This window comes from Falco peregrinus, chromosome 6, assembly GCF_023634155.1.
Source record: "Falco peregrinus isolate bFalPer1 chromosome 6, bFalPer1.pri, whole genome shotgun sequence".
NCBI classification, from domain to species: Eukaryota; Metazoa; Chordata; class Aves; order Falconiformes; family Falconidae; genus Falco; species Falco peregrinus.
In genome coordinates this window covers 22,504,453-22,528,509 of record NC_073726.1, presented here as the reverse complement: position 1 = coordinate 22,528,509, position 24,057 = coordinate 22,504,453, and the positions used below count along the sequence as shown (strand labels likewise).

The following is a 24,057-nucleotide window of genomic DNA, read 5'->3' as shown; positions in this document are numbered from 1 at the left end:
CTCTGAGGACAAGGTACATGAAAACTCTTCTAAAGTGCGACTGACAAACCTGAATAGAAAAGGTTTTTTAAGTGCGTTCCAGTTTGTCATCTGGAAAGGTGCAGACCTTTTCTTAAACCCTAAATGAGCGGTGGTCCTCTTCACCTTTGAGGGTCTCCTAGCAGAAGCCTTTGCTCAGTGTGGTGGCTCTTCTCCTGCCAAATCTTTGCTCCCTTGCCCCATCCACAGCTCTCTTCTCAAGTTGGTAGTTATTGCTGTGGTCTATTAAATGATGCCACCCCAGGGACAGCGCTCTGGGATCTATGTGAAAGGAGCAGTTCCTGGAAGAGTTTCCGGTGTTTCATCATGTCCTGCAGTATCTTTCCAGTATTTCTAGCACTGCCTGTTCCTTGCTTGGTCTTTGCTGTGTAAGCAGACAGATCCCATGTTGGTGCAGGGTGATTTTTCCTAACAAGAGCTTTACAACATACAGTGAAAAGGAAAATGTGCATCCTAGAAGAACATGAATCTAAACAGAGCCAGATGTAGGGCTGTCATGTTGGCTCTGGGCTTGAGTGCTCCCATTAAGATGAACTAACTCCACTCGTGGTCCCTAAATATCCAGATCTTCAGGGTTGAAACAAACCTCCTGAACTTGAGCAGTTTGTTAGAACAAAACCAACTCCTGAAAAATAGCCAATTGCTTTCTGAAGCTAGTGAATACTGCTGCTCTTAATGCTTTTCTCAATTAATGTAAATATCCCTGCATGCTTATGAGGACCCAAAGCACTCCCCTGCTAGATATCTCATTCCATTTTTGCTATCTCTTAGACAATGCTTTTTGAGCTGTTTATGATTTCAGTAACCCTGCTGGCACTGCTTCACTACTTTTCCCTTCGCTCTGGGGTTTAATATCTTCAGGGGAACTTTCTGCCTCGTCTGTTCTTGCTTTTTCAAAGAGGAGTTGTGAAGTACTTGAAGTACTGTTTTGAGCTCCCAAGTCACGAGAACACTTTGTGTAAATTTTGTATGTTTTTAATCAGTCCATATGCCTGCCAAGAGCCGGAGATTAATGCTCTTTGATGCCATAAACATGGGAGGAAGCAGAGTGTGAATGTCCTGTCCTACTTAGACGATAGGAGCAGTAGAAACATGTAAACCTTAGAGCCTGAGCCCTTACCTGGAAGCACCATGGCATTTATTTTATTGGTAAAATCTGCAGAAATATTAGGCCGGCACTGAGTCACTCTGGTTTCTTAATAATCAAATGTCACAGCTGCAAAGTTTGTGTACAATATGCTCAGAGCCGCAGTTTCTTGAACAAGTTCTGCATATTTATACACAGTTCTCATTTTCCTTCCATCTCTGGCCCAGTTATCTGCAGATATTTTGCATTTATATTTCACCTTTCTCCTAAGTGTTTTGCAAAACAAAATGCCTAGTATGTACACAAAACATATGGAAGTGTGTGCGTATATGTATGTGTATGTATATAATGAGATGTTGTGGCAGCCAGTACAGGAATGAAGCAGTGTTTAGCTCCAGCCAGGATTTAACAGATCTCTCCTGGCCTGTGCTTAATTTTTCTTTTTAACTGCAGCTGCTATTTTTACTTTCAGCTCCTGTCTGGATTGCCTTACATTTTGCTACTTAGAATTTCATGAGTCACTTATCGCCTGTGACCATTCTGAGCTTGCTCTTCCCTGTGTGTGTTGATCCTTATTCTGACCTATAAGCGATGTGAAAATGCTTGTTCTTTCGAATACACTTAGCTTTGTCTAAGGGGAAAGACGAGACACCTAAGGGTAATTTGTATCCCTGTCTCCACTCCACACAACTGTGTACTCTCTGCAGATTCCCTGCTACAATCAGAGAATGGGAACAGACTGACAAAATGGGGTAGGTGTTTTCAGCCTGACATGGCACAGATTCACTGCCTTCTGTGCCAGTGTCTGAAACCTGGGCATCAGGTGATGGTGCACCTAAGCAATGAGATGAACTAATACTGGGCAATTACTTTGTGCTAGTTCTGCATGTTTTTCCAGAGATTGTTGCTCTTAGCACCAGTCTGTAAGCTTGTGGATGCTGCTTTTCCACTTCCAAGAAGGACCGCTCAGCAGTCCACTGTGAGGAGGAGGTCCAGAGTTTATAGCTCTGCCGCTATTTTCCATCAGCTACAGTCATATATTCCTGTCCTGATCCTTCCCTCGTGAAGTTGTCACAGGCTTATTTATGGTATTGTTTTGAAAAGCTACTAGAATTTGAGTATGGTAATATAAACTGTTCTACTTCTGCTGTTAGCAAGTTGATGTTACACAGCACTTCACGCCACAACTGTGCAGTGTGTGCGCAGTGTTACATTTGACTCTGTAGTTAGTGCACTGAATGGGCTTCTGACCTCCAAATTTCATAAAGAAGAAATCTTTGCCTTTGCCAATGAGAGCTTACTGACCTGAGAGCTCTGGACAGGGTGCATACCTCCAAGGCGGGCAGATCCTGTGCCCTTATAATGGGGAACAGCCATTCACTAAACCAGTTGTCCTAGTCTGCGGAGGGGAATAGGTATGAAGTTGAGGCCTGGTCAGAGATCTTCCTGGTCTTGCTCTTGTGCCCTCTTCCCCATCTCCTACCGCAGTTTCTCAACCTGTGGTGCATAGCACGCTCGCGATCAGTTACACAAGAAGGTAGTCTCTGAAATAAGTGCAGTGTGGTTTTAAAAGTAAAATAAATAAATGCATGTTCCCTTGCAGGCTTTGGGGTGTTTGGGGTGGGGGAAGTAGTAAACATTAGTTTTAGACTAATCTTGTCTGGCTCTTTGGCAACACTGCAGGAGTACTTGGGAGATCTTTTTTCATTCGGTAGGCTGTCCAGTGGTTAAAAAAAGCAGAGGGAGAACACTGCTCTTGACCTCTCTATGCTGTACCTAAGCTCTTTCACGTACTGATCTCTGTGCATGTAGTTCTGCCCCGAGCCTTGGGTGGTCGCCCAAGCCGTGTTGATTTGGTGTGGTATTTAAAACACAGTGCAGCCCTGCCTGCTTCAGAGAGACTGTAACCACCTTCCCACCTCGCCAGCCAGGCAGCCTGAACAGTTTCCTGGCCTTAATCTCTCATTAAAAATAAAACTTCGGGGCTTGTCAGTCTCGCTGCACTGAAGTCAGACGTGGTTATGTACACTTGGTCCTGTTGGCTGTTTGGCACCATGGCGGTACACAGATAGGAATCTGCTGTCACAGTTGTTCAGATAGAGAAGTGTCCAGCTGGCTTTATTTATGAGTGAAGAGAGCCGACGTGTGGGCAAGCAGTGGTGAGTTTGGGATGGGCAAGTGGGTATAAACCAGCTCCACTCTGGCACGTTCCCCAGAGCCGGTGGGAAGTTCTCTTGCATTTATCGCTGGTGTGGGTCGGCCATGCAGCTGACTCCCTGCTGAGCAAGAAGACGCAAAGCTGGAAGGCATGAGATGCACTGTGTTTGCTGGCATGGTGCTTTTCCTCCTTCCCATGTGCTTCCACAGGGCTAGCAGGACTCGCAGCTTGAAGAGCTGTGGTGCAGGAAAAAAGTCTTTTGAGGACTTCTCACCCAAGCTACCAGCTAAGCTGGCTGTACTTTGAGCTCAGATAAGCAACAGGCCACCTTTTGAATCACCACTCGTTGGATTGCAGCAGGTTACTGACTTGAAGGAGAAGCACTGAGGAATGCAGAAAGCTTTCTGCTGCTGCAGGCCAGTATTGTGCAGCTGAAGCTGTGGAAAGAGTGATGAGGAAGTCTCCAGCCCAGTTTTTTGATCCCTCTTATCTCCAGGTTTTGAGTCTATTCTGCCAGAATGGTAGATGAGGCAACCTGGTCTAGTGGAAGGTGTCTCAGCCTATGGCAGGGGAGGTTGGAACTAGATGATCTTTAAGGTCCCTTCCAACCTATACCATTCTGTGATTCTACAGGAGCTGTATGAAGGTAGGGGACCCTTCCTAAATCACTGTCCAGCTCTGTAGGCATAGCAACAGGGGAACAATCAATGTGGAACAACCTCTTGCAGGACCTTTCTGCCTAACGGCTCCAGAGAGCACCGAGAGGTGTCTTGGGAGTCCTCCATATTCACCAAGTTATCCAGGTATTTGGGCTCTGCCTCTTGGAGGAGAATTTGCTGGCAAAGCAGCTCACGACAGCATGTTGGTTCTCACAGTGCCTTCTGGCCATTTCCTGGGAGCTTTAGTCTGGAGTTGTTCAAGAGAAACGTTGACATCAACATAAGTCTGAAATTTCTCCCTGTTTCTCCGCTGTGGTTTTGCTCACCTGGAGAGCATGTTCAGCTATTGGTGTCAGTGGCTGCTTTGACCCAACTGTGAATCAGTGCCCTGGATGTTCAGACCCTACCACGGTTGGTGTGTGAGCACGGTAAGAGAACAAAAGAGCTTCATTTCGTACTGGAATACGTCCAGCTGCTGGAGCTTTATGAATGTTCCTGTGTTTACAGGACCAAGGAAGACTGAGAACCTTTCAGTTAGTTGATTTTTAATTTAAAAATGTGCTTCTCTTCGAAGATTTTTGTCAACCCAAGGAGTGATTACTCCAGGGCTATTGCTGAAATACCAGCATTTTTGAAGGTCAGCGTCTGCATATTGGTCTCAGCATCTTCCAGTATCGGAAATGATGTGTCCATTTCTGTTGTGTAACTCCTTCGTGGATGTATGGGGCTTTTTTCTGTTATCACCCAAGAGCTTTTTGTCCATACAGATTTTATGCAGTCCTGTTTTACCTTCAAAAGCAATCCCAGGCCTCGGTGTCTCTATGGAAAGGGTGGACCGCAGCCACTCCGCTGCTCAAATTCCTCCTAAGCATTGGCTTTTGCAGGGTTCAGTGTGAATATTCTTTTGAAATGTTACATTATTTACAGGCAGTCCAGCACACAGAATCGTGACTACTCAGGCTGTGACCTTGGCTCCGTGCTCCGAGCCATGGTGAGAACCCAAAATCAAGAGCCTGTTCCTTGGCAGTCTTCATGGAGTGCTCACCTGGAGTTCTGTGCAGTATATTAATTGAGGTGTGCTGTGTACAAGACTCTGGTTGTAAACCTGCCCCAGTGTTTATGCTGGCTTGGGAGGGGTTTTTAACTCCTGGGTTCTTCTTTGAATTGGAATTTCAGTTTTATGTGGATATTTATGCTTGCTTTGTCTTTTATATTTGTAAAAATAAATACAGAGCAAGTCAGTATTATTGGAGCAATGTTAGCACTTTATCACTGCAGGAGACTTTACATTTAAAATGAAGGGGGAGATAATAGTTTAAGCTTGTTTCTGGGTCAGGATAAAGAAAGATATGAACAGAGCTGCTCTTGGCTTGGGCAGTTTGTGTCTGTGAAAGTGAGCCAGGGGGACCTTGGAAGAGTTGCAAGAAGATCTGGTAACAACCTAGGAAGTGAGGAGTGCAGGGAGAGGATGTTTGTGTTCTTTCTTGAAGAACAACTGTTTCATTTGGTAAGCTTGAGACCAGGGACAATGTGAAAGAAGGGATTGTTTCTTGCCTGGGTGAATGCAAAGATGACAGGGAAGAATTACAAATCTCTAGCACAGGACCTGCTTCAGCAGACAACTTAATCTCATCTCCCTGGATATAGAGTGCAACTTAAATGCTGAAGCGTGTGAAGGAAGAGCTAACTAAAACCTTACAGGTGGGTCTGCAGCACAGCCTGGTCCAACCAGCTGCAGGTGGCTGTGGTAAAGGTACTAGGAGATAGGTGAGATCAAAACCAAAATAAGAGAAGGCAGAGGGATGCCTCTGTCTGTCTGGGTTAAAGAGAGCCAGTCTGTGTCCCAGATACCAGAACAAAGAGTGTTTAATTCAGCAGATCTACACGTTACTGTCATATTCTTGCTACCTGGTGTCTTCCCCCATCCTCTCTTCCATTATGCTTTATCAGAAACTCTTTCCTCCCTCCCACTTTCTGAGAGAGAGATGGGATTTAGGATCAGGATCGGTGCTTGCTGCAGTTCTCCAGTGCCAGCATAATGGCTCCGTGACCTGATTTAAACTTGTGAGAGCTGCCATAACATAAATATTTGATGGAACTACAGCTTCCCTTTTTAAGTCTGCTTCAGTTTTTCAAGCTAAATCATGGCAAGGTATTCCTGAAAGACACTTGTTAGCGTGGAGTTGTTTATGCAGTTGTCGGATCTTCTTTTAGAGACTGTTCTGGCTTCGGGCATCGTTTCAGCCTTGCGTTGTATTTATGCAAAATCTGAGCAGTACAAGTAAACATGTAATTATATTTGTGTCATAATACGTGGAAAGAAAGGGAGTTAAATCCATATGTCAGCTCTTACCCCAGATGGGAACCATGCTGTCACTCAAATTGTGATCGCTGCTTGTTTGGGCAGAGATGGTGCATTAGCACTACTGCAGTGTCTTGCCTGGAGTGGCTGGGTAAAGGTGGTGAAGGCAGGGAGTTTGCTGAACGGTAAACAGTGATGTGTTTCTACACTTTTTAGGCTGCTTTGGAGATAAAACTTCTGTGTGTTTTGAGTCCTGGAAGGAGCTTTTTTAATGGATTGAGTCACTATCTCAGACCTAAATTTAAATTTCTCTACCTATTTTTATAAACATGGACCTTTGTCAGAAGAAATAGTTGCTATTAGCTTAAGTAGGTTTTTGCTTATTGCAGAAAGGTGTGACTCCCACATGGGCAGTGTTTGTAGGCTGCGGGATGGCAGTACAATAGAGGAAAGATGATTTTATATTAAGTTCTGAAAAAAAACCCACCATGCTAAGATCTGGAAGCAGCTTAACCAGGGACTGATCAAGGGTTGCAGTAGCCCTTCTGGGCAGATCCCAAATGATTTGGCCAAGCCAGCAGAAGTATGGAATACTCGATCCATTTGGCAGTGAAATAACTGGAAAACCCAGTTTTCTATCCCAGCTCCATGTCTGTTCTGTGCTGAGGACGTGTCCCATGCCCAGATGTTTCAGTTCCTCCTATTGAAAGGAAAGGGAAGAATTTGGAAGCTGGATTCTGCATCCACTGACAGCCATCATCCAAAACACTTAACTTTGCTTTTGGGGTGGACGTGCTTTACTTCTACATGGGCTATGGTGTGTTATAATTCCTTTAATGTTTTTGTTTTATAAACTCTATTTGTGGGAGAGGAGGGGAGTGTTTTTGAGGTGCCATCTGTCTTGAACTTGAGGTTAAAGTAGGCAGCTGGAAACCGCAGCTTACCTCTAGCTGCTGCTATCAGATACAGTCTTTTAAAGTGCGAGGCATCTTCTGCCATGATGTCATAATTGTTGAAACCACAGGATCTTTTCTTAACAATTTAATTTGCAAGTCCAAAGAAAGAAAGCACTCTGAAATCTGTAAGTCTGAAATGTGGACAAAGCCATGATGAGCTCTCTCATTCTAGACCTTGCATCTGAGCTGTTTTCTCTTGTAGGAGATCAGAGGTACCAACTGATGAATGAATTGCTGTGTTGATGCAAAACTTGAAGTATCAGCTCTCTGTACCACTCTCTGCCCCTGTATGGCTTACAAATGTAGACAATGTTGCAACTTCAAGTTCATAGAAAAATCTTTGTTGAGACATTAAAGAAAATTAATCTTAATGTTGAACTTAAGTTTTTGGTTTAGTATTTATTCAAAAGATCCTTGCAGCTTTTAAAAACACTTCATCAGATAAGAGGGCTCTGTTGTGCTGATGGGCAGTTCTTTACTGTAAGCAGAGTGTTTTGCTGAATTTTGAGGGAATGGACAAGGACCCTAGGGTCAGAATGTTGCCTGCGTATTTTAAAGGTTATATAGCTATATATAGCTCAGCCTGGGTTTTCTTTGAAACTAGTCAGATTAGTCCTTGTTCAGTAAATTCCAGGCTTGTCTTGTAAAAAACAAAAAAAGAAAAAAAAAAAGAAAAAGAAAAAAAAGAAAAAAACAGAAAAAATCTTTGGCTGTTTTCTGGTATTTACCAGTCTGTCTCTTTGCAGGGTTCATGAATAAAATTTTCCATCCCAACATTGACGAAGCGTAAGTAAATCCCTAGTGTGTGTTTCTTCTAAGGAGTTTGTCTAATTTTAACTGTATTTTGGCTTCACAATAATATGCTGATGAGTTGAATAATGCTTTCATCAATCTAAGAGTCCAGAGTGGGAGATGTGATAGACATAGATTTTGCAAGTTAACTTTCAGGAGTGGGTCAGGCTGTGGGCAAGACTAGAGAGTTGCATGCTGCAGACTTTCTTGCAGATGTGGTCTTTGTATTGCAAAATGCTTGATTTACAGAAAATTCAAGGTTGCCAGTTCCCCTCCTCATTGATACCATGCCGGCTTTCTAGAAAGAAGGAACAGTGTCAGCTAAGCCATAGCTCCCTCTTTAGCTGAAGTTCACATCTATACTAAAACTCTTGAAAAAATAACATGTTTTGCCACATTTCCTTTAGTTAAGGTTTGTTAAGGGAAGCCACCTATGCTTCCAGTCTCTTCAGCAGAGACCCATATGGACCAACTAACTCAGTAAAGGCTCCAATTTACTTTCTTTTGTGCAGAGTATGAAGATTCATGTAGTTAAAGGCTGTCCCTCTGTTAGCCACAAGGTAGAGGTAAATCATAGCTTATCTGAAGCAGTGGGGCAGAGGCAGAGCAGGGGAAGGGAGGTGTTAGATTGTATTAAATCCCCCGGGGTATTTTTGAGTGTGACTGTTTAATTCCATCCTTTCCATATGTTTCAGGTCAGGAACTGTATGTCTAGATGTAATCAATCAAACTTGGACAGCTCTCTATGGTGAGTTTGGTATTTCCCTGAAAGCTGATCACGTGAACATCGGTATTTGGTGTGTTAACACAGCTTGCTGGAGACAGGTGATCTTAGACCAACTTTTGGTTTTGAGGTTTTGTTTTGGGTTTTTTTTGGGGGGGGGGGGGTGTTGGGGTTTTTTTGCTGAAGTTTTAGACTCCTCAGCGAGCCAAGATCATGTGAAAATTTTTTTCGTGTGAAAACACTTTTGTAACCTATTTTTATACTAAAGATGTGAAAATATTTCATAAATCTCACGAAGGATTGCTCAATCCATTGCTTGGCATTACTGCACAACAGCACCCTTCCATGATTCAGCATTGAAAGAGAGGAGTGTCTGTACCTAAAGTGAAATCTAGTTCCAGCTACCCCATCCACGTTTTGTGCATGCATTCAAGCTGGTATTCTTTGTGTGCAAGGCTACAATCTCACTTCTGCAGAAGCTGGCACCAGAAACTGTACCTGTTTATCATGGCAGCATCATTTCATTGCAGGCTGGGAGGTGCTATTGCATCTTTGCGCTGCTTGCTGCAGAACATCTTGGGTTTCCCATTAGGTTGTTTCTGGCTATAACTCCCCTTTTTAGAGATACGAAATGATCAGCTGGTAGCTGAAGACCAGTTAAAATAGTGTTTAGGGAAAGCTGAAGTTGTTAAAAGGAATACAGCTGAGTATCTAGTCTAAGCTGGCTCCATTTTAAAAATGTGACGTTCTTTAGCTGTTCCTATTAGGCTTTGTGGAAGAGTGTTCAGGAGAGGGCACACATCAAATCGTTCACATTCTTCTATGAAAAACTGATTTTACCTATGTAAGTTGAAGCTTTGAAGCAGTTGCTAGAGAGACAAGCTACTTCACCTTCCTTGCAAGCCCAGTTTGTAAGGAAATAACCAGAATTGGTGAATCCTGGGTGGGAAATTGCTATAGCAACTTATTGAACTTTACTCCTCATCAGAATACCTTAAGTCCTCATGTAGTAGGTTCATGGCATACGCTTCGCGTGGTTTTGTTGTGAGAGATCAGCTTAGCCATGACCCAGGTGGTGTTGCTAATGGAGGAAGAGGATGCTTTTGTGTCCTGGGAGGATCTGATGCAAGGTGGAGGAGTGAAAGCGGTGTTAGTAAACCAAGCCCTCCGCTGGGGATGAACCTGCATGGTTCAGTCAGTAGCAGAATCCAGCTCAGTGCAGTGTGTGCTGCTGTTCCACAGCCTTAAATGCCGCCTGCAGATCATGGGGATGGCTGGACAAAAGAAAATTACTCCAGTGTAACAGTGGTGCTGGTTTTCTGCTCTGGCAGTCTGGATTCTGCTTTGGAAGCCATGCATGGACAGCCACCCTGTTCTGCAGCATGCTCTCACAGACGGCCACAGTGGGGTTTCTGCACTGTTTCCAAACAATTTCATAAGAAGGCTTTCTGTGAGAGGTTTCCTAATGAGTGCTGCTGTATTTTTGTTGTTGTTGCTTGCAAAGTAAAGAAAAAACAGCTTGGTATTTACCGTGCTTGTGGTGTATTAATACCATCAAGCTTTCAAAAATCTGCATTTTTCCCTGCAGTATCAGCAATAAGTGTGAGGCAACTTGAAGGTACAGAGCACCTTCCACACTAACTGGTGAAACTTCACATTAGAAAGTGCATCACTTGACAGTCATCTTATTGCAAACCTCCTTTGCCTTGCTGCAGGATGCCTTGAAGCTGCAGGGAGGACACTAGAGTGTTGTCTCTGCCCCTTCACTTAGAAGTCACAGAATCACAGAATGGTTTGGGTTGGAAGTGACTTTAAGGACCGTCTAGTTCCAACCCCTGGCCAGGGGCAGGGACACCTTCCACTAGACCAGGTTGCTCCCAGTCCAGCCTGGCCTGGAACACTTCCAGGGATGGGGCAGCCACAGCTTCTCTGGGCAGCCTGTGCCAGTGCCTCACCACCCTCACAGTAAAGAATTTCTTCCTTAGATCTAACCCAAATCTCCCCTCTTTCAGCTTAAAGCCATTCTCCCTTGTCCTGTCACTACAGGCCCTTGTAAAAAGTCCCTCTGCAGCTTTCCTGTCAGCCCCTTTAGGTACTGGAAGGCCGCTCTAAGGTCTCCCCGGAGCCTTCTCTTCCCCAGGCTGAACAGCCCCAGCTCTCTCAGCCTGTCTGCCTAGGAGAGGTGCTCCAGCCCTCTGATCATCTTCGTGGCCTCCTCTGGACTTGCTCCAACAATGTCATTACTTTATGCAGTTGGGTGATGCAGCTATAATGAACCCTATGCTCCTGAGTATATAAAGCCATGGCTTTTCCTCCTGCTCAGCAGGGTTTATGCTGAATGGGTGACTGAAGTAGTCCTAGCACAGTGTCTCTATGTCCCAGACATGTTGACGAAGGAGGGAAGAACTGACAGAATGTAGATCTATTTTTGAGTAAGATCCTCTTGAGTAAGATGAAATAAACACACCCATTAGGAAATTGGTCGAGCTGGTAACATGGGGCAGTGGTGAAGATCTGCCTGGACCTACTGCATGGCTCTTCTCAGACTGTATATTTGCTGGCAGTGGAGTTAGAGCTTGGTTTTCTGTGGGTGCAGCCCAGAGCCAGAGTAACCATTTGCACAGGGAGAGCACTTGGAGATACCTTTCCCCTACCTGTCCACCCATTTTTGATGAATCTTTTAAGGGGTCAGAGATCCTTGCCTGCTGTCAGATCTGGTTGAATTCAGCAGCTCTGTGAGGCTCGGTTGTGCCTGGCCTCAGGAACAGTCACACAGCCTTGTTTCTGTAGAGGCAGGTTGAGATGGCTGAACTGCTCAAACGGTGGGTCCTAGGCAGTGTTGGGCTTCCCTTCTGACAGCTCCACTTTGATCCATGCTGGAGGGGACTGGTGATGCTCATCCACAGGCAGGATTTCTCTGCCACCAGGAAAGAGATACTCCCTTTAACTAGGTGGGAAAGGGGGATCCTGATAGAAGACATGTAGGATATCCAGAAACAAAACCCAACAGAAAACCTCACGCAACAAATGCTGGTCTGCTTCTCTCAGCAGCTCTCCAGAGGCTAAAGCGAAACCTGGCATGCTGCCCTGCACTGGGGGTTTAATCTCTGCTCTGTGTGGGTGTGCGTGGTCCTTCTGAAGGCCCTGAGGAGGAATGATGACGCAGGGCTTTTTTCTGAACACCCCCACTGCTGAAGTGTGGTACTTGTCGTCTTAGGGATGTGGGAAGAGGGTTTCGTGTATCCACAGTTACTCATCGGCACCAGAAGTATGTTTCCTGTTGTGGATTATTTGGTGACAGATGCCAGCTGGCACCAAGGTGTTAATGTGAGCTCTTCACATTCTGCAAATTGTTTTGAGTTGGAGGAGGGACTTGTTGGTTGCTCTTTCTATTAACACAGTCATCTCTAAAGTGCTCTGGAAGATGCTTTGTGCTTGGGATACGTCAATATAGTCACAGAGCATAAGACATTTGAAGATGGTAATAGAAGGAGGCAAAAGTAGGAGAAGAATTCAGTGAGGGATGAAGCACAGCACTGTTTTTCTTTCTTCCTTTTCTTTAAGCCAGGGCTGAGCCTCAGTGGGAAACAAGACAATTGTGTCCTTCCACTTTGCTTACCCACAGATACCTGTGTCTACGTTGTTGGGATGTTGAGTGGTTTGTGTAGTTAGTTAGCTGAGGAGCTGCAGCATACCTCCAGCAGCAGCAGCAGCTTTCTTATCAACTGCATATGTGCTTTCCCTGATGCCAATTCCTTTATTTTAACTTGTGCCCAGATTTTCAGTGCATTTGCTCTTGAAGCTTTGTGCTGCTGTTTCAGTGCCGGTGTTTGCAGGATGATTAATCAGACTGACTCTGGGTCTGTGGACATGAACAACTGTGTCTTTCACTTGCAGATCTCACCAATATATTTGAATCGTTCCTGCCCCAGCTGCTGGCCTACCCTAACCCTATAGATCCTCTAAATGGTGACGCTGCAGCCATGTACCTCCACCGACCAGAAGAGTACAAACAGAAAATTAAAGGTAAGGGCATAAATAACATAGTGCAGAATAAGTGGCATTACTGTGATTCCACCCTGGGGGAATGAGGGCTGTTTTTGCTGCACATCTGTGTGTCAGCGCCCATCCCTTCACATTACAGGAGCCCCATCCACTTTAAATGGGGGTATTTAATAGTCTGAAGTAAGGGGTGGATGAACTGTGGATGAAAAAAAATAAATAATCTGAAGTAAGGGGTGGATGAACTGCTGCTGTGGTGTATGCTGTATGTGGGGCAGGGGTTTTAAATCATTAGCAGACCCCAAGCAAGGAGGCTGTAAGCAGACTAGGTTAGGTTTTAACACAATGTGGGGAGATCAGAGAAACGATTCAGAAGAAAAGGTGCGTGACCAAAGAAGGGACAAGGAAAAGTGCTAAACTTACATGGAAGCATCCAGTTGCACAATTACTGGATAGAAGGTGGTGTGTTAGCAGCTCGTGGAAAGTGATCTTAGAGCAGCAATCAAGGAATTGGTGATGCTGTTGCAGAAAGCACTTTGGTACTGTGACAGAGCAGGAATTTCTGGTAAATACCAGGTAATCCTTCCTTGCTGCTTACTAGTGCTGTGCCTGCTTCAGGGACTTCCATTTAAGAAAGCTGCAGACCAATTAGTGAAGTCTGGCAGGGTGTAACAAGGGCAGACAGTCTTGAAGATGTGTCTTAAGAAGAGAGAGGGAAAGAACTGGAGGATTTTAATTTAGAGGACCGAGCAGGGTATGAACTTTGTGTCAAAGGTGCCTTCAAAGAGGAAAGGAATGATTTATCCTGTGATCATTGTGAGCAGGATGTGGTCACAGGCATGTAACTCAGCGGGGGGAGCCCAGACTAAACATTAACAGTGACTGGTGAGGGTAGGTGGGTGCTGGTTTGTCTGCTCCTGGAAGGGTTGTAAGGACGTTAGACAAGGCTGAGAAATAGTATGTCCTTGGGATCAGGGAAGACTCCCACTAAGGACTTTCAAATACTTTGGATAAGCCTGGCGATAGGACTGTCTTAGCAAGCTAGTGAGGCACAAATTTAATTAGTCATGGAAACAAAAAATAAGGTAAAAAATAAGAATTGGGCTTTCAATTTGCTCTCTGCCTTCCCTGGAATGAGCTGCCTGCAGCCAGGAGCAGGACACCATTTCCTGATGTGACAAGCCTGTGGGAAGGCCACGGACTTTATTTCTCCCCTCGTCTCCCCTCATCCAGTGAATGCAATCAGCATTTAATCTAGTGGTGGGAAATCTACAGCCTTTGGTCCAGATTTGGTCTTCAACTAAGATTTTAAGAGACTGTGACCACCTGATTTTTTTTTCTTTTGTTACTGAATAACCATAAAACTTGTTTGTCTGTGGGAGCCCTGCCAAAAAGGTTTGCAAGGCCTGCTCAACAAGGAGAGCCTCCGTGAGCAGCACAATCTAATATTCTTCCTGGTGTGAGGTGGGGTAGCAGCTTTCCTAACGGAGTGTTGTGAAACTCACTTGTTTTGGAGAGTGTAGGTATCCCAGAAAAACGTGGGATTTGGTGGTGGAGTCCTTCCATCAGCTCTGCCACGTCACTCTGGAGTGTTTAAACCTCCAGTCACTTTGTTCTGATGTGAAATGACTCTTCATCAGCTGCAATTTTTGTTTGAGGGTGGAACTACAAATGAGGCCAAGCAAAGCTGTGATTTAAATACTGAGTTATTCAGCCCACTTTGCTTGCCTTTTCTGACAGCTGCATGACAGGATTGTAAGAACTACCCTGCAGATCTGGCCTGCTCAGTATCCTGAAGTCCATTGTCTTGTTTTTTTCATATGAACAAGCTTCCAGGCAAAATGGTTTGTCAGACAAAATCTCCAGGGCCAGCCAACACAAGGGACGCTTTGGGTGTCCTTTATGCTTTAATGAAACAGGAATAAAAAAAGATACACCCTTGGAAAAAAAGCAAATAAATTTAATACTAGCCAACAGCAGGTGCTTCAAGGAAGATCTGAGGACCTCCCTCAGGGAGGCTAAATGGGATAGTCTGCTCCCTTGTTTCCATCCTGACAGCCAGGTACAGGCTGTGAAGATGATATGGAAGGAGTTTTAAGTGCTTGCAATGTGTCTCATGTTCCATATAGCAAAGAGCCCTGCCTCTTCTGTCTCTTCCCAGGCTTGCGTGACAAGTATAATACAGAGCTAAACACTGTCATTCCTCATATTGTAGCATTTTTAAAAATAGCCTTGGACATGTTAAAATTGATGCGATGGATTGTAGCAGCTTCTCTACTCTGGGAAACTCAGTAGTGCAAATACATAATTTATTGCTGCTTTTCTTCATTTTTTTAGTTATGAGTACATAGAACAGTTCTTTGACATGATGGTAGTGAAGAGATGGGTATAGGCTTTGAGATTTTTAGTTCCTGTGATTCTTGGCATGAGACCCAGACAAGTAAGGATTTATCGTGAAACTGTAAATATCCATTAATATTACCAATATACAGCTGGAGACTGTGATTCTTAGCATTAGAGCTTTCAGCTAGATGAATTAGTTCAACAGTGCAGAGCCAAGTGCTCCTTTAAAATCTCCCTGGCTGTCCTTGGTGAGATGTCTTGCCTGATCACTGGTAGAGCACCAGGGGGTGGGCTTCAGACACACAAAAATGGCTCAACATTTGGTTGTGTTGAGTTGTTGGGAATTGGTGCTTAACTCCTGTGTGGTCTGCTTTTTCTTTGGTCGATCCAGTATGAAAACTTCTTTTAGGAGAGTGGCAGTGTTGAGTAACAGCAGCTGAAGGGTACTGAAGGGCAAGCTGTGTTTGCTGGGAGCAGAGGATACCTCTGGGAGCAGTTCTCCCATCCCATGTGTCAGCCCTGAAGTTCCAGTAGAGTCGTTTGAAATGCCAGTATGGCTCACAGGCATATACCAGCCATGGGGCATAACCACAGCTTATTCTTGTTGCTCCAGGGTTTAAAAACTAGATGAATCAAAGCGATGTTTCCTGGGTAGGAATGGGTGCATCGAGGCTTTCCTTCTTGAACAGGCTACTGTGAAATGCGGTTTGTCAGTATTTAGATGTTTCAGTTTTCTTCACTTAGTAGACTGTAGATCCAAGTTCAATGCCACGTTCAGCAAAGAAGCTCCCTGGAAGTTTGACCTTTCCCAGATTAAACCTTCAGAAAAACCCAGCCCAGGAGCTTGGTAGCTTTCCTGGATAGAAGGTGGCATTTTAAGTTTGAAATGCTTCAAGCTGTTCAAAGATAGGGACAGACATTTTACGAGGGCCTGTAGCATAAGACAAGAGGTAATGGATTTAAACTGAAAGAGGGCAGATTTAGATTAGATATTAGGAAGAAATTCTTTACTGTGAGGGTGGCGAGGCGCTGGCACAGGCTGCCCAGAGGAGCTGTGGCTGCCCCATCCCTGGAAGTGTTCCAGGCCAGGCTGGACGGGGCTGGGAGCAACCTGGTCTAGTGGAAGGTGTCCCTGCACCTGGCAGGGGGGTTGGAACTAGATGGTCTTTAACCCAACCGAAACCATTCTGTGATCCTGTGATCATTCTATGATTCTGTAAGTTGTGTTTTCACTTAGGCTCAAGCAGGCCTTTCTCAACAGTAAGAAACAGTGGCTTCCATGTCCACATATCCAGTGGCCCAGAGAGCACTTGAAGCAGTCAGTGAAGAAGTGCTGCTGGCCTCCTCTCCCTGCCATGGTCACTGGTTTGTGGCTGCTGTGTTTGGGGACTCCCAAGGCAGCTACAGCATTTGTTTAGGTGGGTTTGGGGTAAACATAGAGGGAATGTATTTCTAAGGTTCCCAATAAGGGGATGCTTGTGTCATCCAAGGACATCCAGAGTCTTACAGCAAAGGCACATGAGTTGCTGGACTGTGCAAGGAATAACAACTTCTCTGGGTAAACACCCCTTTTCCAGAGGGAGATTCATTCTTGGAGCGCTATGGGAAGGGAGTAGCCGCCACAAGGATATGTCACGTCAGCATCTCATCTCCTTAGCTCTGCTTGTCATCTGCCAATCCACCTTCCCGTGTAAATTCTGTGAAGACGCGCTGCTTTTTTGGGTCCCTCTTTCAGTTAGTCTCTCTCATCTTTAAACCATTAGGTCTGTCGCACCAATTCATCTCAATTGGCAGTGTCCGTCTCTTTTGGCAGATGATCCCTGCCACATTCGCTGCAACTCCTGTTCTCTGGTACAGGCAAGGGATGTGCTCGGGCAGGACCTGGGCTCCACAGTGACACGGGTGAGCACCTTTCAAGAAGGGGGTTCTCAGTGCCCAGGCCCTGAGGATGGAGCACAAGGGTGCTTTTCTGTTGATATTCATGGGCTGCAGCCTGAAGGCAATCCGAGACCTTGAGTGCTCCATGCTTTCCAGTGTTTACATAGCTGCCATCAATACTTTATCAGTTCTTAACAAGTTCTTGTAAAACAGATTTGAACAGCTGCTTCTGTAGTCCGAGTGAGCAGGTTAATAATGTATATTAAACAGTCAGACTGAAGCTGCGTGCGTCATTAGATGGAGAAGCTGAAGCACACTAGACTCCAAAGTACCTTCCAGCTAGCTCTCACAGTTTTTTCCAGGGTGGAGCAGGTCTGCCAAGGCCACCAGCTGCTCCATCCTGGCAACTCTTCCATGAAGCGTTGGCTTTGGTTTGCTCTGTCCATGCTATACTCCTGAAGCCAGAGTAATGTGTTTGGGCTCTGTGTCCTTATGTCAGGTTTAGAAACGTGGAAAAAACCCACAATGATGCAGACCTCTTGCCGAGTATTTTCCCTTCCGGTAGGCTGCGGGATGGAAGTGCAGAGGGAAGGAGGGATGGCTTTAAGAACAGCCAGGCTCTGCAAAGCACAGTCTTTAAAACCTGTGCCTGTAGCACTTGGTTATCTGGTGTTAGAAGTGTCCTCCTGCAGCTTTGTCAGTGCATCCGTCTGCCAGTACAGTACGGAATAAAAAGTATGGAAAAAAACCTGTGCTCCTGGAGGAGAGATGCTCCTTGTGGATCTCACTCCCTGGGAGGAACTAAAGAGCATGCATTTGGGATGGCTGTTGGGCTGGGACTGGGATGTGACATTCACATTTTCACGCAGGGACTCATCTTTGAGCACACAGGGATGGCGGTGTTCCCTCTTTCTTTGGGTCTTTAATACTGCTGTTTGGAGGAGGCTTTGTTGTATTTTAGTACCTCCGTATCCAGAAAGGTAACGAGTTCACAGCTGAAATTTCTCTACGGCAACATGAGCACATCCCTCTCCTTCCCAAAGTGCCTGACCTGCAGTGTGGAGGTTGTGCTGTTGGGATACTGAGGTTACATCGCCACTTCATCCGATGAAGCTGCTTTCTCAGCGTGAGGTGGAAAAGAGGCAATAAATAACAGGAAGACTTAAAGTTGAGGCTGAGCACCCCTTCTTTAGCCCAGTTTTGTGCCAAGTGCTCACCTCTGCTCCACTCTGCATGCCTACATGTGTGTAAGGAATAGGCTTTCTCTGTTCAAGGTAGCCTGCCGGCTGGGGACACCCACCCCTCCTCAGATCCCAGAGGGGACACTGCACGAGGCGAGTCTCCTGCAGCCACAAAGGGTGGGAGGGGATTGCCAGACTCAGTCTGACTGATCAGAATCACTTCGTGTTGCCTTTTTGCTCTGTCCCTCTGCACAGAGGTGACCGTGGAAGCCACACAAGCCACTGTTGGCAGGGGTTACCTTACCTGCTTGCAGGAATCCCAGTAAACCAGTTCTCTTGCTTGCTGTACAGCTTCCTGCTTGCTCCTGGCTGAAGTTCAAAGTGTTGATCTGGGTGCCTAGAGCTGGTGTGGTTTGAACCCCACTGTGAGACACTCTTTCCGTCAGTGACCTGCAGTGCGGTGGCCCTCCTCCCTGCGGGTCCTTCTCAGCTAATCCTGTGGCTGCTGTTAGATGTGAAGCAGGTTGCAAGGGTTGTGCTTTGAAAACAGAGCCTGGGGCAGACCCACGTTTATTTTGGGGCTGGGGGAGGGAGCTTTTACTTGTCATTTAGAAGAAGGAAAAAAAAAAAAAAAAGTGCAGCTATTCCTGCAGTAGATTTCTGCTCCACTTTCTCTGTCAATCCATTTTTACACTTTGTTTATGCAGAGTTTAGTCTGGCTCTCAGCTTGACTTCACTGATGGTTGTTCTGCCCTATCAGTTTAAACTCTCTGATCTTCATTTCATAAAGTCAGGCTGCATAGTGACATCTTGATGGCTTTTAGGCTTGTTCTCTAGGTCACCACAGTAGCTCCTATTTTGGCAGTAAATTGAATCCTGTCCTATTAAGTGAGATACACCGTACAGGGGAAGAGTTGGGTTGTTTCCAGCTACACTGTGCGTGACGCTGGCATAGGAGCGTTGGGATCGTACTTGTTTTCAAGGGTCTTGCACGTCTCTAAGATCTCCATTAGCTGTTTTCACATGTTGTTAGACAATGCTGCTTTTGGTCTGAGAAATACAGTAATCTATATGACTTATCAAACATGATGTGACCCAACCAGCTGTTAGTTGTTGTTCAGTCATCCTCTGACTGTTGAATATATGCTGCTTATATGTCTTGTCTTTTCTGTCACATGCAGAATACATTCAGAAATATGCAACAGAAGAAGCACTAAAAGAACAGGAAGAAGGCACCGGGGACAGCTCATCTGAGAGTTCCATGTCTGACTTCTCGGAAGATGAGGCTCAGGACATGGAGTTGTAGTAGAAGAGGCAACCTGCTTTTCAGAGAGACTCTAATTTCCTAACCATGAGAAGCAGACTATAATATTCATATTTAAACAAAGCAATTTTTTTTATTACTAAACAAGGTTTTTATGAATAATAGCATTGAGATATATATATCACCCTTTAGATCTTGATTTTCTTGGTCATTTCTCGAACCCGAGGTGCATAGCATATTCCCACATTCCATTTTGGTAGCAATATGCAGCCCAAATGCATGCATTCAGATTCCATTTGGCCAAGTCAACTTGTGTGCTACTGAACTGTCAGCTAAAACAGCTGCCCTGGTAGGTAGGGAGTTAGCAAAAAGATGTTTGCTTTCTTATCAATGTTTCCAAAGACACCACCTTGGATGCTAACGTGGAACAGCATATTCTCAAAGTATAAAATCTGGGGGATGATATACTAACCGTGTAGATCAGACAGTGGAATAAAAGCTGCTCCTTCAGGTCAACCTTGCTGATGGTATTTTACATGGAGTCACATTTAAAAAAAAAAAAAACAAACAAAAATAAACAATACAAATGCATGGAGCTATTCAGAGCATTGAAGCTTAAAAATTTGACTTGGATTTTAAGTCCGTTTTTGTATGTGGACTCCTGCCTGCCCTTCTGAACTGTAAGGACTGACAACCACTGGTCTGTTTGCTTTTGGGACTTTTGAAAGCCTTCATCTGGATGTTATTCACTTTCTTGGTCTGGATTACAAGCTGTTCCCTTTTCGGGAGGAAAAAACAAAACAAAAAACCAAAAAAAACCCCCCACCAACAAAAACACAAACCACAAATGATGCTCTCTGAACAGTGCTTTGATTTAGCTGGAGCACATGTGAAGTGAAACTCTTACTTTGTCATAGTTTTGAAACTGCTGCCCTTTAATGGCTTCAAGTTTGCTTTTTTCTGTTGCTTGAAGTATGGTTAAACACCTCGCAAACACTCTCCATCTCCTAAGAGGGTCCTCTGACCAGATGGATTAGCCTTGCTGAGAGCTTCAGATCCACGAAGACTGGCCCATTGGCTGTGGTCCATGAATCCATCGGCGCTGATTTTATTTTCCTTTTTTCCTCCCCCTTCTGCACCAGCTTGGTAGCCATCTGCTTGTGTGTGTACAACAGGATTAAAATTTCTTAAAAGTTAACAAAGAGTATGATCTAGAAAAATTTGAGATGAATAAAAAAGCCTAAAAGCACCAATTGAGGAAGCAAGTGAATCTGCTCTGGGTTTTTTTTTTTGTTGTTTGTTTTTTGGTGGTTTTTTTTTCCCCCAGGATACTTCTGAATTGAAATGTTTGATTTCTCCTGGTGTCTTTCAGCAAGCTGAGATTTTTGTTTGTTTTGTTTAGATGCTATGAAACCTAATATAGTAAATGTCTACCTGGGATGCCGGTATACTTGAATTTGGATAATTGTGCATTGGAGATTCAGACTAAGAGGAATTTTTGAAGGTGGATGTTACCTGCTGTATTCTTTTGGGGTTTCGGAGAGGTTTGGATAAGATATTTTAATTTGTGGTGCAGCCTACAGGACAGTGCATGGAAGAATCAACCCACCCTGAGCAACTCTCGAGCAGAGTTTTGAATGTCAGACTGGTACATTTGTCATTTTCCCAGATTTGGGTGGTTTTGGTTTGGTTGGGTTTTTTTTTTTCTTTAGAAATGCCACCAAGTTTTGAGTCATAGGGATTGGAAGGTTACAATCCTATTTCTAATTCATAAAGCACAATCGAGTTATTTTTTTTATTTTGGGGAAAAAAACCAAAACAAACCTCGTAAAGTACCACTTTGCTTTAGCATGATTTTCCTTAATAAAAATATATAAAGAATTTCCTTTATGTTAATTACGGGCATGAAGCAAAGGTTTTTCCTCTCCTTTTCCCCCTTTTTATTTTAAAGCAGTAATGTTAGGGCTGTGGCTAGTGACTGTGCTGAAGTTCTCTATCTAGCATTTGTGGCTTGTCGGAAGGGTAATATTAACTATTTAACATGTAATGGTGTACTTAACTCTTATCTAGCACGCTGTTTTTCTCATTACTTTGGGGAGGGAGGGGCCACGTTTTGCTGGCACTGTTTAACTTGCTTACCTGCTGACCTAGCAGTTTGCTTGTGCTATAACCTTTACTGTAGGTGCTACTTAGGAGTAGAGTAAGTGCTGGGTGGTGATATCAGTTTAAAAGATAAAAAAACCAAAAAAAAAAAATCACAATAAAAATTTGTATTTTTTCAATATTGTATAAAAATAGTGTTCTAATTACCTCACCCCCTTCTATTCCAGGTTTTTCTTCCCCGTCACACCATCCCCTAACATGGATTTAGTGCACCTGACCACTTGCATGTTCCCCCCCTCCTTTCGTGAAACATATTCTGCTAACCAGGGATTCCAAAAAGAAAAAAAAAAATAGCGGTAAAGCTGCAGCTTGCCTGGGCCAGCTCCTGGCCTGGATGCGAGGACACTGCGGGGCTCGTGGAGCTGGTCTGAGCTGTGTGGGCTGGCAGATCAATGGCTCTAGAGCTGCGAAAACGTGTCCGGCTCTCCCCAACACTCCTGAGCTGTGGCAAAGGTCGCTGCCCCGGCACAGAGGCTTGCACTGTGCCCAGTGGCAGAGGAAAACGTGGCTACCAAAATGCTGCGTGTAAAAATGTCTGTCCTGGATGTAAGATGCTTCTAGGGGATAGGCTGGATTGGGGTCTGCTCTGTGGGTCAGGAAAGCCTGTTCCTGGCTCCTTTGCACCTCTCTGGTTCTTCCCCTCTATCATTTTTCACTTTTTTTTTTTTTTTTTTTTTTTTTTACCCCCCAAATTTCCCTCCTTCTCCCAAAAGAAACTTCCCTCCCAAACAGTTTGTAAATAAAACTCACCTGCGTAGTCTGGAAGAAAAGGTGGAGCCACACTGAAGCAAGATAGCTCTCTTTTTTCGGGGTCATCTTGAGTTTTTTGGATGGTTTTTTTCTTCGGAAAACAGTGGTGTGACCTTGTGCTCTGTCTGCATGATGGGAATTTCTCAGCCAGCCCGTGATGGATCCTGGATTGAGTTCCCTGCTACCAAAACTTGCCACCAGCCCCTTGGTGCTGGTTTGGAAACAACCTTTGGCTTTTATTCCTGTAATGTCTCCTCGTACCGTCGAGGATTTTGTGTGAGATGAAAAGCTGAGTTGCCGTGTCCCTTGATGGTGGCACCTGGTGCCTCGGGGTCAGTCAGTGACCCTCCGTGCTGAGTTTTTCCTGAGCCCCAGGTCAGTTCAGCAGATGCTGGTGCGGGGACAGGCTTGAGCAGAGCTTTGCCATCAGCCTGGTATGGCATGGGCTTGTTGTCTGCCAGCCTCCACCATGTCTGTGGTTGAACCCCAACTCATCTCTCTCTTCTTTACATGTCTACCCATCCCTTAACACATGCTGGGGAGACAGGGTTCCCCTTCCCATCCATCCCTGCCTGGCAAGTGTCATCCATCGGCAGGGACCCTCCTCGCAGACTGTCAGGAAGGCTGGGAGGTACTCGAGTTTTCTCTTTTATTTTTTGCTTCTCTTTTTCTCATCCAAGTTCTGCTGGCACTTTAGCAAGGGTGTTTGCAGCATGAGAAATGGCCATGATTTTACAGCCTGTGTTTGGTACCTATCATGTGATACTTGAAGAGATCAGGGGTGTTTTGCCCTTTGTTTGAATTGGCTTTTTATTTTTTATTTTTCTTTTTTCTCCTCTTTTTCTTGCATTGTTGATGGTAGTGGGCACATCTGCCACCCTGACAAAATGCCTCTTCTCTAAGAGTATAATCTCTCCAATAGTTATGTATAATTAAAGAACTGTAAACTTTTTTTAAAATAAAATATGTATATACCTTGAAGCTTGGCTGGTGCTTGATCGCCGAGAGCTTGAGCTAGCAGGAAGGACCCTGGACCTTGTGGCATTGACTCTGCATCCCACCAGGACTTCACTCATGGCCCATCTATGCCAGATCAAAGCCCTCCCAGGGTATCTTCTGCCTGGAGGTGATCTGCTGGAGGTGGAAGCAGAAGCTGTTGCATGTGCCAACATACTGATGGTAGTGCTTGATGTAGCTGGCTCCTTCTCTAGCTATTTGCAAGCGGCTGTCTGACGTCCTTCCATGCCCAGCGGCTGCAGTCATGGCACCGAAGCTGATTTTTAGGGTCTCTGCTGGAAGTGAAGAATCAGTGCAGCCACAGGGCATCCATCCCTCCCAGTCCCTCCAGCTGCACAGCCTCGTTGGGTGGATTTCTTTCAAGGTCTCTTCTTGCAGCAGGACAAGGCATTACAGGTAATGCTGCTCGAGATGCTGCAGCCATCGTGGGAGCAGTGTTCGGTGTCCTGGGCCAGTAATTATGGCAGAGGTGGCTGTTCTTGTGTAATCACACTGCCTGCTGGTTCAATGTTATGTGGGGATTGCGATAACGTATACAAGGGATGTGACCGGGAGTGGTTCAAGGACCCCCGAGTTGGCATTTCAGGGCTGGCGATGGGCCAGGGAAGGGGGACAACAGCCTGGCCTGTGGCTTGTCCTCATCCTGGTTTAACTTTCTGCAGTTGCTGTCCCAAATTTGTTGGAGCTGAGCAAGACCTTCCTCTCCATCCTCCTCCACCTCCCCCCACGCTTCCCTTGTGCC

The 24,057-nt window shown here is 45.0% G+C and overlaps 1 protein-coding gene across 4 annotated transcripts in view; it reads left to right on the top strand.

Moving 5' to 3' along the window:
* UBE2H (ubiquitin conjugating enzyme E2 H) overlaps nt 1-21,667 on the top strand; it is a 53,230-nt gene extending 31,563 nt beyond the window's left edge. For 2 of the 4 annotated variants that reach the window (XM_055808418.1, XM_055808419.1), the window contains 4 exons: nt 7,948-7,987; nt 8,689-8,741; nt 12,615-12,743; nt 19,303-21,667. In XM_055808418.1, the coding sequence (XP_055664393.1) occupies nt 7,948-7,987; nt 8,689-8,741; nt 12,615-12,743; nt 19,303-19,427 (347 nt within the window). In that variant the 3' untranslated portion in view covers nt 19,428-21,667. The remainder of the gene's footprint in view (nt 1-7,947; nt 7,988-8,688; nt 8,742-12,614; nt 12,744-19,302) is intronic. The other 2 variants (XM_055808420.1, XM_027783701.2) reach the window with 1 other exon arrangement.
* The last annotated feature ends 2,390 nt before the right edge of the window (nt 21,668-24,057 follow it).